At 34.7% G+C, this 16,821-nt stretch overlaps 1 protein-coding gene across 1 annotated transcript; it reads right to left on the bottom strand.

Annotated features, from left to right (window-relative positions):
- Positions 1-7,049: 7,049 nt before the first annotated feature.
- On the bottom strand, positions 7,050-16,547 carry LOC128990142 (uncharacterized). The gene is made up of 4 exons (XM_054412406.1): positions 16,358-16,547; positions 10,152-10,316; positions 9,079-9,198; positions 7,050-7,906 (listed from the first exon to the last, which is right to left on the bottom strand). The coding sequence occupies exons 2-4, from the start codon at positions 10,277-10,279 to the stop codon at positions 7,150-7,152; spliced, it is 1,005 nt and encodes a 334-aa protein (XP_054268381.1). The 5' UTR covers positions 10,280-10,316; positions 16,358-16,547; the 3' UTR covers positions 7,050-7,149.
- Positions 16,548-16,821: the final 274 nt, after the last annotated feature.

The raw sequence follows: 16,821 nt of genomic DNA, 5'->3' as shown, positions 1-16,821 counted from the left end.
CACATAGGTCATTTTGAAGAATTGCCAATTACAAATACACATATTAAAACCGCTACGGGAGATCGATCTAAGCGCATAACTAAAATCATAATGTTACCTGTAATGATAGAAAATGAAGAAACTCAACTACAAGTTTTACTCATACCAAACTTAGTTAGGAATTTAATAATTGGGAATGATGTATTAAATATATGGCAGTTTGAGATGAATTTTAAAGAAAAAGTTATTAAATTGAAGATTAATAATAATAATATTACTTTGAAGTTCGGAGAGGTATCTGTTGAAGGTATAAATTGCAATTTTGTATTTGAGCAAAGCCCAAGGCGAAGCATTGAGAACGAAAATAATGATGATAAATATTATGAAGATAATTATGATAGTATTAATAATGATATGAAAACAAACAACAATCTACATTATATTAATTACAATCCTAACTTAAATATGAGAAAAAATGCAGGAAGTCTACGAAGGCGCATTCAAGATAAGTACAATTTTAGGACATTCAACTTATAATGTAAGCACTCTCTAGATGACAAGAAGACATTTGGGCCTTACCACATTTCAGCACTAAAAAGATATATTCCTCCTCAACCGAAGATACAAGTTTAATAATCAAAAGTATGTGTATGAAGAATAATAGTATATTTAAAGAAAATTTTAAATTGAAGAAAATTAAATGAAAAGTGTGTGTAGAGAGACCTTAAACCCATGTAAATAGTTAAATGTAAATAAAATAGACATTCCTCAAAGTGAATTAAATACCATAAGAAATATGTAAATTAAAAACATAAAATAGACGCTCTGCAGTGTAATGAAATATTAACTTAAAAAGTGTGAAGTGAGGAAAGACGTTAGGGAACAATAACTCATATGAACTATAATAATAGTGATGAGAAAGTCATATTACCCCATTGTCCCCAATACATAAACAATAGTACTTCCTTTCTCATATCTTTAATGTTATTAATTGTTATAATTTTGTCGTTATATTGTTCATGATTCAATAATTGTGTTGATTAAGTATTTGTATTTCAATAACCATGTTCCACCCATCGTTCTTCATTAATAGTTAAGTCTTATTTTATTAAATATTAAATGTTCACATTTCAAACCAAAATTTATTTCACTGTGTATCGAAACCTCATATTACCTGTAATATTCAGTTTCTGCGGGGATGTTGCAACAGTTCATAAAATTTTGTATAATTAAATAATATATAAATAGCCTATTACCAGTCAATTAAGCCTAAAAGCCTATTTAAAATATACTATGTTTAAAATCTATTTCAAACACAAGCTAAAGTAAAAATAATTGTATATATCTAACCAAATCTCAAAAAGTAATTTACCCAAATTAAATTTCAAATACTATTAATTGGCCTGAGTGACTAAAAAGTGAACAGTGAACTAGAAGATATAGAAGACCTGAAAACATTGTTGCTGAAAAACATGTGTTAGGTAACAACTGGATTTTCTTCTTCTACCATAAACTAGCCTGGTGAAAGTTTAAAAACTAGTTTGTATGATTTTTATATTATAATATTTTCTAGTAAAAAGTGAAAAGCTAAACCAATACTCTAATTATTTCAAATAGTTTAAACAAGAAGAAATGTGGAAACTTGGTAATCTCCATCTTATTATTACAAACAATTCTATTTAGGTGTTGGACAATTTGAGAACATTAGCCTAATTCTGAGGTGGATCGAGTAGCCAAGAGAGAGAGGAGAATTTCATTAACATTTTCTATGAGAGCCTGATCAAAGCGGCAACAGCTAGTTAACAAAGCGAAACAAACATTTTACGGCAAAAAGAAAAAAAAAATGCCATTAATAAAACTAAAGTAACATGGAAAATTATAAAAAAAAGAAATAAAACTTAAGTCGAAAACAGTAGATCTAACTTTAAAAATAAAACCATTATTCAAAATGGTCAAATGGTGACTCACACACCCACTGGCAGTGAGTAATATATTTAATAACATTTTTACAACTGCAGTTGAAAAGCTTGTTTTGCCATATGTTTCACAACCATTAACAACAGCAATAGGTACAGTAACACAGAAACCCTCAAAATCTTGCATTATTAAAAATTTTAAGTTTGAATCTATAACTGAAGACAATCTTAGAAAATTAATACTTTCTTTTGAAAATAAATATTCAACGGGGTATGATGAAATACCTATCACAATAATTAAAAGATCATTACCATCTATATAAATAAAATTAGAGTTTTGTCTGTACATTGCTTAGAATAATGAACTTTTTGGTTATTTTTACATTTCATAGGTCAGAGAAACCGAATCAAACCTTATCTCAATTTCTGTCTGTCTGTCTGTCTGTCTGTCTGTCTGTCTATCTGTCATTCTCTTGGTAACGCTAAAATACGCACTTTATTACAACTACTCCTCAATAACTATAGCACTGTCCCGCCTGAAACTTATTTTCCAAATACTATACATATATGAGATGGTTTTAGACGTATTTCATCGAATATGAGACAGTTAGATATTTAACAGTAAACCCTTGAAAATCAAGTTTTTGTCGATTTTTGACGTGGAATTTCTGGAAGCCCATGTTAACCTTATGAGAAATGAAATTATTGAATCTTAACAGCTGTTTCAATTAAACAAGTTGGTTCTGTTCTGTGATGTTCAATAGCATTAAAGTTACAAGGATTACCAACAGGGTGCAGCACTAGCACTATTATTTCTTTTACATTTATGACAACAGCTAATTTGCAACCTGGAGGCGAGTGAGCGTAGCGAACGAGCTAACCTGAAGGCAAGTGAGCGTAGCGAACGAGCTAACCTGAAGGAAAGTGAGCGCAGCGAACGAGCTCCAACATACAGGTGAGTGAGCGTAGCGAACGAACTTCAACCAGGACGTGATTGAGCCATGCAAACGAGATCAGATAGTAAAAATAAAAGTAAGCCTACCGTTATAGGATCGACCGGCAGACACAGAGGTAATTTAACCTTTTATTGATTGTCATACCGATCCGGAACAACAAAAAACAACATAAAATGAAGCTATGTATAATAGTTTGGCCAGCATATCTTAAAATATGCAAACCAACTGCTGTTCGTTATATAAGAAGGTTTCAACTGAATATTATAAGATCCCCGTGCGTAGAACGGGTACACAGCTAGTATATTTTAAAACCATTAGCACATGTAATAAATTCTTCTCTGATTTCAGGAATTTTTCTATCCAAATTAAAATTAGCCAAAGTTATTCCCATATTCAAAAAAGGAAACACCGCAGACCCATCATGCTATCGCCCAATATCTCTTTTACCGGTTTTTTCAAAATTTTTTGAATGAGTTGTTTATATTCAGCTCTTTAATTACCTTGAAACGAATCAAGTGTTTGATAAGGAGCAACACAGGTTTAGACCAGGAAAATCTACAATAACAGCTGGTATAGATTTTATTGAATCAATTATAAATTCAGTAGATAATGGTGATAAAGTAGTTGGAATATTTTTAGACCTTAGTAGAGCTTTTGACAGCGTTTCACATTGTAAACTATTAGATATTTTAAATGAATTAGGAATAATAGGAAAAGAATTACGGTGGTTCACTTCATATTTAGAAAACAGAGAATAGTTTGTTGAAGTGGACTACGTAATAGAGAAAAGAAATACTAAATACATTGAAAACTTTAGATTTCAGCGGCAGACACTACGATATGGAGTACCCCAGGGATCGATCTTGGGGCCTCTTTTATTCCTCTGTTACATTAAGGGGTTACCAGAGATGATCCCGGTCAGTGATGGATCTATGTGTCTGTATGCTGATGACTAATGTTTTGTTTTCAGGAAAATCCAATTTAATTATTGAAAAATCCTCAAACAGGAGTCTCCTCTCTATAAAAAAGTTTTTGGATGAAAGAACAAAATCAAATCGAATATCCTTTTCAACTAAACAATCAATAACAGCATTTGAACCTAACATTTTTATAAAAACAGACAAAATTGATCAGGTAAACCAAACAAAGTTTCTGGGACTGGTTATTGATGAAAATCTATCTTGGGATAATCACATAAACTATGTAGTAAATAAATTATCATCTGGCATTCATGCCTTGCGGCTGATGTCCAAGGTTTGCAACTTGGAAACTCTTAGGATAATCTATTATTCTCTAATTCATTCCCACATATCCTATGAAATCGCCGTTTACGGAGCAACAACTAAGGCAAATTTGGATAAAATACTTATAAAACAAGAAAAAGCTATTAGAGTGATCATGAAATTAAAAAGAACAGATTCAGTTAAAAATATCTTTCCTGAATTGGGTGTATTAACAGTTTACAGTTTGTATATTTACTTACTCTTACTCCCAGGGCCATGCATATCTAAGAAGATATTTGGCCGCACCAACAAAGCCTCTCCATCTTGCTCTATCCTCTGCATCCTCCTCAGTTGCTCCTAGTTGCTCCATGTCTTTCTTTACTTGGCTCCACCATTTTTGTTTTGGCCTTCCTCTCGGTCGTCTTCCTTCGGGATTTCTTAGTAAAACTAATTTTAACTTATTTTGCTCCTCTCTTCGTAAAACATGTCCAGCCCATCTAACTCTTCTACACTTAAATTCACACACCACATCTGGATCTCTGTAGAGTTCTCTCAGTTCTCTGTTGTGTCTCTTCCTCCATTCACCACCTTCATAAATTGGTCCATAAATTTTTCTTAAAATCTTATTTTCGAATGTGATTAACTTCTTTTCTTCTTTTTTATTTGGTTTCCATGTTTCAGCTCCGTATAATAATACTGGGCTGATTATTGTCTTATAAATTCTAACTTTGGTGTTTTTAGACAGTAACTTAGAGGACATCAGTCTGTTGCAAGCGTAGAAACATCTGTTTGCCAGATTTAGTCTATTTTGAATTTCTATTTCTTCTTTGTTTTCCCTGGATAAGATAACCCCTAAGTACTTAAAATGTTCTACTTTTTCAAATGTATGGTCATCTACCTGCAGTGGGTCTTGGGCTATACCTTGATTTCTTGAAAATTGCATATATTTGGTTTTCCCATCATTTACTTTTAATCCTAATTGTCCTGTTTTGTCCATAAATATTTTTGTTAGTTGGCGTAGGTCCTCTAAAGTTTCTGCAAAAATGACGACATCGTCTGCAAACGCTAATATGTTAATTCTGGAGCCAATTGAAATTCCCTTATCTATTGTTGATCCCCTTGCCTTTACTGTAAAGGGCTCCGAGACTCTCCCGTTTACTTTTACTGAACATGTGGAATTTGCTACAGTTGTTCTAGCATGGTTTATAAGTTTGGTTGGGATTCCAAATTTGTCCATCTTTTTCCACAGTTTCTCTCTATTTATGCTATCATACGCTTTTTGGAAATCAATAAATATTGCAAAAAACTCCCTATTATACTCCCAGTACTTCGATATGACTTCTTTAAGGATAAATATTTGATTCATTGTGGACCTGCCTTTCATGAAACCAGCCTGATGATCTAGGATTAGTTCATTTGTATATTCTTCGATCCGATTTAATACTATCTTTGATAAAACTTTGTACGGTATGCTAAGGAGTGATATGCCTCTAAAATTACTATATTCTTCTTTCTCTCCTTTCTTGTGAATGGGGACTACTATTGCTTCCCTCCATTCTTCTGGAATTTCTTCTCTCTCCCAGATTATTTTAATCAGTTCCCAAAGCTTTCCTATTACTACCCCCCCTCCCTTCTTCAGTATTTCTGCTGCTATCCCATCTCTGCCCGGGGCTTTATTGCTCTTCAGAGCTTTGACTGCTGCTTCGACTTCTTCTCTGGTTGGTGCCTCAACCTTTGGTTGAACGTGATAGTATACGTCATCGTTATCTTCTTCTGGTGCAAAGTCCACACCATCTACATTTAGTAAGTCGCAGAAATATTCTCTCCATCTTTCTAAAACCTGTTGGGTTTCTGTAACAACAATGCCTTCTTTGTTTTTCACTCCATAAGGGTTTGGAGTGTAACCTTTTTTGAAAAACCTTACTTTTTTGTAAAAATCTCTTGCATTATTTGCTGTGCTCTCTTCTTCTGCTTTTTCAATCAGACTATTTATGTACCTTCTTTTCTTCTGTCTCAATATTCTGTTTGTTTCTCTTTAAATATAGTTTGTATATTTATGAGACAATAATTTATGCAAAACAATTTCATTTATTATCCACTGCAAGTAAATATAACACACGCTTTCAAATTAACCTTCCTAGACATAATTTAGAATTCTATACCAAAAAACCTTCATATGCAGGCTTAAAATTTCTTCAAAAATTACCGATTTCACTTAAAAAAGAAAATAATACAAACCGATTCAAAAGCCTACTAAAAGACTTGTTGATAAGAAACCCATTTTATTCCATCAAAGAATTTTTAAATTGTAATCTCGAAACGACCATTTGAATTCCAGATACTACCTAGTTTTACTCTGACGTAGCCTTCTAAGATTTTGTGATTTTTTAAAGTTATAGCACTCATTTTTAGTTTTACTATATAAATCCTTTGTGAATGATTTTAATTATTTAGTTTATAATTTTTTGTTTATGTTAGTTTAATGACGCTATCCAAGACATATTGTCTAAACTTTGTGAATAAAGAATATTTGATTGATTGATAGTTCCATACAAATAGGATGCCTCAGGGTCTGAAGCAATGTTTCCTCACCACCGTCTGGTGTAGTATTACTCAGGTCCGATGTACAACTTAAGAGGAGTCTGCTTTTAGCAAAGCTTAGTGAGTGATGCCCAACTAAAAAAGGACATCCACAAGATGGGTGGATTCTTAATATTTTGCTACACTTTGTACTTTTTCGCTGTGAAAATTTTTTTTAGGTTTATCACTAAATTTGTTAGGACTTTTTTTTAGAGAGCATCATTAATTGATAGCCCAGTTAAAAAATGGCATCTGGGTCCAGTTATTATAATACCTTGGATTCAAACCAGCGATTAGATTTGAAAGCGAGCACTATAAACACTCAGCAGTCCAAACAATTTTTGTAGTAAATCTGATGCACTTAGGAAACTGTTGGGATATTCAAATTCAATTGGTTGATAAATCACAATTAAGTTTTTAATACATGAATACATATATACAATAAACTATCAAGTGGTGTAATATATAAAATAACAAACAGATTTAACCTTCGTGCTACCTATACAAATTATAGATTAAATTTGAGTATCCTAAAACATTAGTAATACTTTTGCGACACACTGGGCACACTTGTTTCAAAGACAAGACAGTTTGTCCACAAATACTGCAGAGACAACAATGTCCACAGGGCATGACCGCACACGTCACAAGAGCGGTGATACACTTCACACAACGTACGTTCAACGGGGACACATTGTCCAGACATAGGTTGGCGCTCTTATCAAGAGGGGATGAAGACTGTACCGCACTTTGCTCCGTACTGGTTCCGTCAGATTTTTTAGGTTCTGTTTTACACATTACATCACTCCCGGAACTTTGTTCAGTGGCTCCTAAGGTCTGGAAAACATTGGAATACTGAGAAGGTCCTGATAACCTCGGCGGATTTGAAGACATTTCTATAAACTCGGGTGGAGGATCTTCTTCAGCAGGAGGTTGTATGCTAGGAGGTCTACTTGTGGGATAGCCTGGACTCTGCATGGCCGCTACTGGTGTTGTTCTGTTTGAGTAGCTTGGACTTGGCATTGTTGGAGCCATAGAGTACGACGGGTCTTCTGTCTTGACATTTATTGGAGCCGACTGTTGGCTGGTCGGCCTGTACCGTTGGTTGTTTGACATCTGGCTGGCCTGAGGACTATACCTGTCCAGCCCTGGTTGCTGAGCCCTGTGGTATGCTTGGCTTTGCATGTCAGAATTTCTCCGTCTCTTTCTCTGGTTCAGCGACTCGTTTGATGCTGAGTATCTTGTGGGTTGTCTGCAAAGAGTAAACTTTGTTAAAATGAGATGGCAGTTATTAGATATAACAAATAGTTCCACCAAAAACACAATTCCTTCCAAAATGGACATGTTTACGGCCATTTTTAAACTCACTGATCCATTTTTGCACTTTACCGTCGCTGCATCAGGGCATTAAACTTCAGTAATCTGACAGTGAATGTCTGCAGCCGATAAGTTTCTTGCAGTCAAAAAACAATATCACTAACCTTATCCAGCATGCTGCGGGAAATTAATTAATTTTAAAAGTGTACACGTCAGCAACAGAGCTGCAAATGTTGCGCTTTTGTTCACAAATGGTGCCAGTAAGCGGTGAGGGGCCTCAATACGGTGTGCGGGAAAGAAGGTGTACGCACAAACAGCCCTTGTTTAAAAACCAAACCGTATATTTAACCCTAGCTCCAGTGAACATATCTTTCATCCGTTGGTTACATTTGTGTTGGAATTCACATTGTGCAGTGTGAATTTTTACTAGGTAGTTAATTAATAAAGGGTGAACATTCTCACAGTGCTCAGTAATACACCATTGAATTTGAAGTACAATAGTAAAACGTAAAACTAATCTCAATACAGTTAATCTGTGTATATCACAATGATCAGTGCTTAATTTGTGGCGGAACATTGTTTCGGTACCTCTCTTTCAGAAAGATAAAAATATTAGGATAATGATAGGTACTAAAAGTATTAAATAGGTTATAGTTCCAGCACCTCAGAATTTACAAATCAAGCACTCACAATGATTAAAACCGGTATATAAAGAAATTGCTAAATCAATGTGACTTGGTATAATTTTTTGTTACAAATGACATTATTACTACTTGATTTACTTTCAAAACATATCACTCAACCTATTACTTAATGAAGGATATTATTAACAGAAAGCAATTTAGACCTTACTATAAGTCATATTACTATTACCTTACTAGACCTACTAATGAAAATAAGAACAAACCTTTTCAATTCCTGTATGTTAGAAGTACTGTGGATACTATCTACACCAACCAATCCACAGCTTCGGATCACATGTTGCAATAATTAATTGTTATAATCTGTTTACATTTCTATGTTTACATTTTGTCAATTTATTCTCAATCATGTTCATTAAACTACTATAAATTTAATTTTATCTTTTTATTTAGTGAAAAAACTTACTCTTGTGGCTTCATTTGATTGGCAGCTGGACTTTGCTGACGAGTTTGAAGTGTCATACAGTGTTTCTGCAGTGCAGTTTGGAATTCTTTGAAAGAAACAGTCATACTTATATCTGGGTGCCTGAAAAAAATTAAGTATTAAGTTAATTGACTATACCTTATTACAGTTTCACAAAAAATGTAGTTTAAATATTTATTCTAATAGTACAGGGTGAGACAATGAAAGCGCCCTAATTTATAAATAGTACAAACCGCCATGTTGACCAAGGATGGATGGAATGTGGTCCAAACAATCCCTGGGTTTTTGCACAAGAATCACTATTTTAAAAATAGGTTTTCACATCAAAATCTCAGTGTTAATAGCCTCAGGCATAATATTTACTAAAATGGCATAATTTAATTGATGTTATAAGCACAGCTGTTCATTCATTGTTGCTTTACTTATAGTGTAACAATGAAAGAAAATTTCATGTTGTTAGCCTCCAGATCACTGGTATAGTAATAAATAATGGTTTAAATACCTTATACTGTCAAAGTGATCCTTTGTAGTACATATATAGGGTACAGCAGTTTCGTTCCTGATGGGAACTTCATCGGGCTGTCAAGGACATCAAATTTCGTTCCAGAGGAAGTCGTTGAAGTTAAAATCCTTCGCTGTCACACATTTAACTACACACAAACTAGACCTGCCTTCCGTGCGTATCGTGTTTCCCGGTACCGGCGTTTTTGTAATGTTTATTTAATGTATGTATTTTCATTTGTGTGTAATTATATGGGTGACATCAATGGATTTTAACTTCAACGACTTCCTCTGGAACAAAATTTGATGTCCTTGACAGCCCTATGAAGTTCCCATCGGGAACGAAACTGCAGTAGCTATATAGACTACAAAGGATCACTTTGACAGTATAAGGTATTAAAACCATTATTTATTGAAAGAAAATTGGGGTGCTCTTACTGCCTCGCCCTGTACAAAACACCCCCTTCACCCCATATCTTATCCTGGAATAGATATAAACGATTATATAATCCGGATTTAATGGGCTAAATAGTTTAACATCTCGAACTACTTACCTCTGACATTCTTCTTCATATATTTTGAGAAGAGGTTTTGCTTCAATTATTGCTCTTTGAATTAGTCTGTTCATGTAATATTCAACTGATAACAATCCAGGATCAGTTTTGATGTTGGCTGGATCCATTTTTAGCTTTAGTAAAGCCTTTATCCCTCACAGACTCCTGAAAAATAACAGTCTTATTACATGTTTTATAAACAAATAAAACTACGGTATTTAAACACAACATCTCAGTCTCAGGTGTAAAATTTTACTGCAAATTTGTTCTGGTGAACAGTGTAATGATGGGAGTTTTTGTGACAAGGTTTACAAAGGTCATAGTGGGCATAAAGATGAACCCTGGTGACTAAATGAAGTACATTAGGATAATGCTATTTAAATTACCGGTAAGGGATTTTAACAAACAATACCTGGCGACCAGATACTTTAATAATACTAGGCCTCCATGTTACAATTTATCTGAATAGGTAACAATTAGAAACATAAGTCTAATAGATTATAATGCAAATAATTGAGCGGAGCTCTTTAAGATCAGGCCTTATGCAAACTTTGCATTTGAATCACGCAATAACGGTTGAACATATTGTAGCCAAACTTACCAGGGCTATTTAGATAATCAGTAGGAATGTTATTGGACAAACTAATTTAAATTTGATACTGCATGTACAATTAACATGAAGTTGTTCAATTTTAACATTTGCCAATCAACGGTTGCTTTGATAAGTTTAGCTTCCATTTCTGAAGAAGCCCCTGAAATGGGGGAAATATCAGTTTAATGTGTTTTATTGACCTCCTAGGACTCTTTAAATTCAGCCGATTTAGTTGTGTATTCTTCCTCTCCTCAATAATTATTCCAAAGCAAAGTTGGACACTTTTTTCCCTATACTTTAATACTTAAATACTTTTCAATGAAATGGCGATCAAAAACCAACCTCAGTGTTTTCTGTTTGCCATTCGAAAGGGAAACGTGGAGACAAGATACAAGACTTTAGTCAAGTCTGCATGTGTGGACGTGTCTAGAGACAGGATATCGGATACAACCCGATCCATGCAGGGTTCAGCTGGAGTTCAGGGCTGAAATTATAGCCATGTAACTCCTACATTTTTTTGTTATCTTTGGCCCAACAAAGTCTTTAACAGAACCTCAAAATCTGTGAATATTCTTGTAAAGTTATTAAATCCTGTGTCTATTCTAATCGAAGGTCTGATAGTAGGTTTTGACTTAAGTAGTTACCTTGCTAGAGAAATTTGTGGGTCCACCATTGTCTCTTCCTTGGTACATCAGCCACATGGTTAAGAAGGAAGAAGCATGCACAGGATAAAATGATGTTTTAAGCTGGGCTTACACTATGTAGCAGAGCTAGATATTTAGCTCAGCTAGAAGTTCAAAAAGCGTCTTTGAAGAACTGCTGTATAGGCTAGCCAGATTTCACAGCATACTTAGCTAGCCTATAAAAAAAAAACGAAAACGAGCTATCCAAAATTTTTGGTAAACACCAAAGGGAATCTGAGCTATATCTAGCTCTGCAACATATATAGTTCAGCTATACGTCCATTCTTGTTTGTAGCAGAGCTAGATGTAGCTGCCACCTCCTTAAGGGCTGCCACAGCACCTTGTTGTCGCATCTCGCATGTTTGTTTACTCTGGCCTACTCATTTGTAACCAGAGTTCTTCTAGTGAGGTCACAACGAATATCATAATTCAAGTTATCTCAACCATCCTCGTTAAGGTCTTTCAAAAGTTTGGTCACTACCACTGAATCGTTTCCTAGCCTGAAGTGAGGGCTTAATCCAATATCCTCTTCCTCTTCTTTGCGTTAAAAATATCACAGTACCTGCAGCGAAAGCAGCGGCTGCTGCAAGAACTACCTTCTTACTCGGCATCTGGCTGGGAACTGAACACTTCGGTTCCTTCGGTAGTGTAAACCCGGCTTTATTTCAGTCGCCATACACAAGTTGGCTAGTTTAGACGCAAAACAAATCAGAAACTTGCATCTAAAACTGCATTGACAGACTGTCGGCAGACCGTCAGCTGACTGTCCGCCGACTCAGTCTCCAAGTGTGGACTGGGCTTTTGTTTCAAAAGATTCAGTAGCCTAAATCTGATTCGAAGTAAGCTTGAAAAATGTTTAGAAAATCTCAAATACTCTTCCTGATAAGCTACCGTAGGCTACAAGAAGTTTTCACAGTTACAGCAACAGTGGGCTTTCTTACAGCTAGCTACAGTGATTTCCCATTTAGTAGTCTTGGATTCCCGGGTTCGATCCCCGCCAAGTCACCAATGGATTTTATCCAAGTGATAATGCCGCAACCCCTAGGTCTAGCCTGAAGTAATGTGAAAAACAATCCCAGGTTCGTGCCTAGCGTCTTTGGAAAAAAAAAAAAAAAAAAAAATAGTCTTGGATTGTTTGGGAACTATAGAAGCAAGGTGAGTCAGTTCTGATCAAAAGCCTTAGTTTAAACCACAACCTTTGACTATTAATACAACTAGACATCCCATTCCCATGTTAAATCTGAAACTAGATTTTTTATAAAAATCGTTTATTTATTTATTTTCCAATAATCACATAACATCATATTCAGACAGGTGATTCGTCATTGTTACAATAATTTATAGTCTCTATACTAAAACTATTACTAAAATAAATTTCATATGCTGAGCACACCATCTCATACATAAATATTACAATACCTATAATACATAATATTATACAATAATATTATATTATTATTGTAATTCTTTGTTTACAACTTTTTAAATATGAAATGAACCATTCTAATTCCACATTTTTTATTCCATGTCTGCTTAATTTTTCTAGCAATATATCATGATCAACACAGTCAAAAGCCTTGGACAGGTCACACCCGTCCAAGGCCTCCGCAATGCAGTTAATCATCCTGGTAATAGCCTTTTCAGTACTGGATTTTGAGCGGAAACCAAACTGAGATGGATTTAGTAAATCATTTTGTTCTAAATAATCTGCAAGTTGATTTTTCACAATTTTTTCAAAAACTTTGGAAAAACAAGGCAAAAGAGCAACTGGTCGGAAGTCAGAAGGATTGTTAACATCACCCTTTTTAAAAAGAGGTTTTATCTCTGCATATTTGAGTTTTTCTGGGAAAATTCCTTCCTCGAGGGACTGATTCACTAGTGTGCATAGAGGTTGTTCAATAAGTTTCAAAACTCTACTAATAACAAAGAGGGGAATTTCATCCCAACCTGAAGATTTAGTATTGCTAAGACTGGTAAAAACTTTTCTTAGATCCTGAACTGAAATTTTCCTAAATTTAAATTGTAAAGCAGAATTTTGCACTCTAATTAAATGTTGACTATTGTTTAGTAGCTGAATGGATTTTATTTTTATCTGTCATTTGGTTAGCAATTTGTTAAACATTAATAAAAAAATTGTTAAATTTATTTGCTATTGCCAATGCACTACCATATTGGTCTTTTCCATCATTCAATTAGATCTCGTTGTAGTTGATATGAGCCACATACAGATTACGCAGATTTAAAAATGACTAAAATCTGTCGAATACACAAACTTTCTTACCAAGTCAAACTTAGGGAATGACTTAAGTTATAGTGAGCTATAACTGTTATGTGATGACCCATCAACCTGGTCAGCAAAAAAATGTAGACACTAGCGCATTCTGGTCTGGCTCACAAAACTATGTTCTTTTTTAATAAAAAATTTGTGACAGCTGGTTAATATAGGTGGTACGTCTAAACTTCAGTAGGTATCCAATAGTCAAGGCTTGACGTAAAGTGTAAGAGAATATACCGGTAAACCCGATAGCCTATTGAATTTTTCACAATCTCCTTATAGGCTAGTTATGAGTTAAACTACCTCCCTTTAAAATTTTTAGTTAGGCATTTACTGGTACCCTTGAAAATTTTTATCAAGCCGAGATTGGATGTCAAATAAGTTAAGAAAATGAGAAATTACTTTCTCTTCAAACGATATGTAATGGTTAGTGCTCATTAAGGTGTGAAAATCAGAAAAATTCAAAACTTTAAAATGCCATCACCTTATCTCGTTTGAATAAAAATAAAAATTTCATGGTTTTCTTACTTGTCTTTATGGATAGAATAAACAAAATAAAGTTTTGTCAAAGACTGAGATGATAGGTAGGTGAACAATATATTTCTTTGTGGTTGAATTGACATGGAATGACCCGTCAGTCATCCGTGGGAGTGTCGTACTTATATTAGATGATTTTTTATGTATTTAATATATTTAATATAGGCTAACTCAATAAGTATATGTAAAACCAAGTTTCACACGTCTATCTCAGTCCGTGCAAACTGTGGTAAAAACTTATAATAAGTTAGCCTAACTTATGGTAGTTTTTATTTTCACTAGTCCTGTCTCCTGTCAAATTACAGTAACTTAAATTACAATGTCATTATACTGGGGACCTTAGCCTATAGGGAGGTTGACAAAATAGCCTAAGTTACCAAAATGTTGAAGGAGGGAGATATGGAGCTAAACTTACTTTCTTAGTTTGAGTTTCGGATGGGATTCCTCAGAGATTTCATGGTATGCCAAATGCTATGCTATTTTATCTAGGCTACATTCTGTAGGCTTTAACTTAAGCCGCGTTTAAACACCAAAGTTGACAACCAGGTTGTCGACTAGTTTCGGAAACTTGTTGCTTTTTCTACAAAATGCAGCAACTTTTTCCGTCGTCAACTAGTGGAGCAACAAGTTTTCCACTAAATTTTGGTTTCCCGCGGAGAGTCGGTAAGATCAAAGAAAGTTGACAACAAAAAGTTGAAGACTGGTTGTTGACTGGTTGTTGCTAAGCGCTTTATGCAAGCAGCTTGTTGAAAACTAGTGGAGAACTACCGGTATTCCCCTTCCCATATTGTACACATATTGTAAATGTGTATTATTGAATTATTTTAATTATTATAATAGGGTAAATGTTACGGTAGCTATCTTTCTAACTCATTTAAATATCTTAATTATGCCTAATAACTCTGGATGTGTACAAAGCTACCGTACAGACCACGCCTGTGGTCTGATTTTGATTAACATTTGTATGTAGGTACTAATCCATATAATCTCCAGGTATTAAAGAATTTTTTAGAGATTTTGATTTTTAATGGTGGGGGATTTTCCCATAAAAAGACGGAAAATTTGATTTTTTCGGAAATGGCCGAAACGGCTTTAATAAAGATTTAGTATGTTGTAGCCACCCTTGAATTACTACCTTTGACTGAGGTCCTTAGTTCTAAACAATATACAGTTGTGCAGGCCCCCCCCCCACTAGGCCTATTGCTGCAGCCTGATTACTGTAAAAGTTACGATTCCAAAGTTAATGTGACTTTTGTAATATTACCTAATATCATAGTTTAACAGTTACTAAGTTTAAATACCTATTAAGTTAAATATCATTACTACTCTAATCACTTAATCCATGCCATGATAATGGTTGTTGACAAGCTAATGGGAGATATAGTAACTTATGTGTCATATTGCTGATTCAATAATGTTACTAAAGTAAACATTATTTTCTGTTTAGGAATGATTGTACCTTCTTCGTCCGACGACATCCTTGACACACTATAGGCCTACTGATTATTACGCGCCTATTCTTTGGCAAAAAGTTTTCCACTAGTTGCTCTAAATTAGTGAGGAGGAACATTTAGTTGTAGGGCCTACCAATGTTGCTCTGCTCCTGCCATAGATTTAAGTTAGTTGTTAAGTTTTCTGTTAAAATGCATGTTGTTACCACATAGACTTCTTGAATCCACATTGTAAATTGGTGATCTTGCCGTTGGAATAAATGAATAAATAGCCTAAGTTAGGCCTAAGTTACCTACACTACAACTGGTCCTAAAACCCCAATGTAAACAGATACGTTAACTTAAGTGACTAGGGTTATCAGAATTAAATATGTAGGCCTAGGCCTAACTTACAGATTTAACAGCACTTGAAAGTAAGGAATGAAAAGGGTGAATTATTAGGCCTAGACCTTAGGTTTAGAGTATACTTCAGTCATCCTAGGTCTAGGCTGCAAGTGCTAAGAACACATTGTCCGTTCTTATTCCTTAGTTTAAAACAAAAGTAACTTATAGGCTACCATTGTGGACCCCATAGTTTAGAAGACTACCTAGACAACCATTGTGTCTGTAATAAAACGAAAGTCTCTAATTTTATGTTAACAAAATTGTAAATAGCCTAGGCTACTGACCTAGGGCTCCATGTTCCATTTAGTTTCTGCTAAAACGACTGCCCCGCCATCCATAGGATTGTACTAAATCACATTCACAACTTAAACGAGTTATTACTTGAGCAATTAATAACACAATTCACGCAAAGAAAACAATACTTTTCAGTAATAAAATAATTAGGCAGGGGACGGGTTGACATTTCACAAAGAGAAGAATTTCAATTTAGGCTTTGGCTTTGCTTTTTTTAGCTTTAATAATTGGGTCCGGTTCGGTTCGAATTTGGTTGGGATTGGATCAGATCAAGATCGAATCCCCGATGGGATGGACGAAAAAAAACAAATCTTGTCATGAGTTGAGACTAGAGTAGAGTTTAAGAGGGATAGCGCTGGGTTCACAACGATATGGTAGGCATTCGGTTAAATATCGAGCTTGTTTTCTACCGGATGACAGACATCGACTTTTAGTATCGGCATCGGCTCTCTGG

The sequence above is a fragment of the Macrosteles quadrilineatus genome, unplaced genomic scaffold (genome assembly GCF_028750875.1).
Source record: "Macrosteles quadrilineatus isolate MER2022 unplaced genomic scaffold, UCM_ALF_1.0 Scaffold_3__2_contigs__length_128488019, whole genome shotgun sequence".
Lineage (NCBI taxonomy): Eukaryota > Metazoa > Arthropoda > Insecta > Hemiptera > Cicadellidae > Macrosteles > Macrosteles quadrilineatus.
The sequence above is the reverse complement of the archived record's forward strand: the minus strand, read 5'-3'. Positions and strand labels throughout refer to the sequence as shown.

Excerpts from the sequence above, each read along its gene's own strand:
- LOC128990142 (XM_054412406.1), bottom strand. The coding sequence starts at position 10,279 with ATGGATCCAGCCAACATCAAAACTGATCCTGGATTGTTATCAGTTGAA. Across the intron at positions 9,199-10,151 it reads TATGAAGAAGAATGTCAGAG|GCACCCAGATATAAGTATGA; the intron begins GTAAGTAGTTCG and ends AATTTTTTTCAG. Across the intron at positions 7,907-9,078 it reads AATCAAATGAAGCCACAAGA|ACAACCCACAAGATACTCAG; the intron begins GTAAGTTTTTTC and ends TACTCTTTGCAG.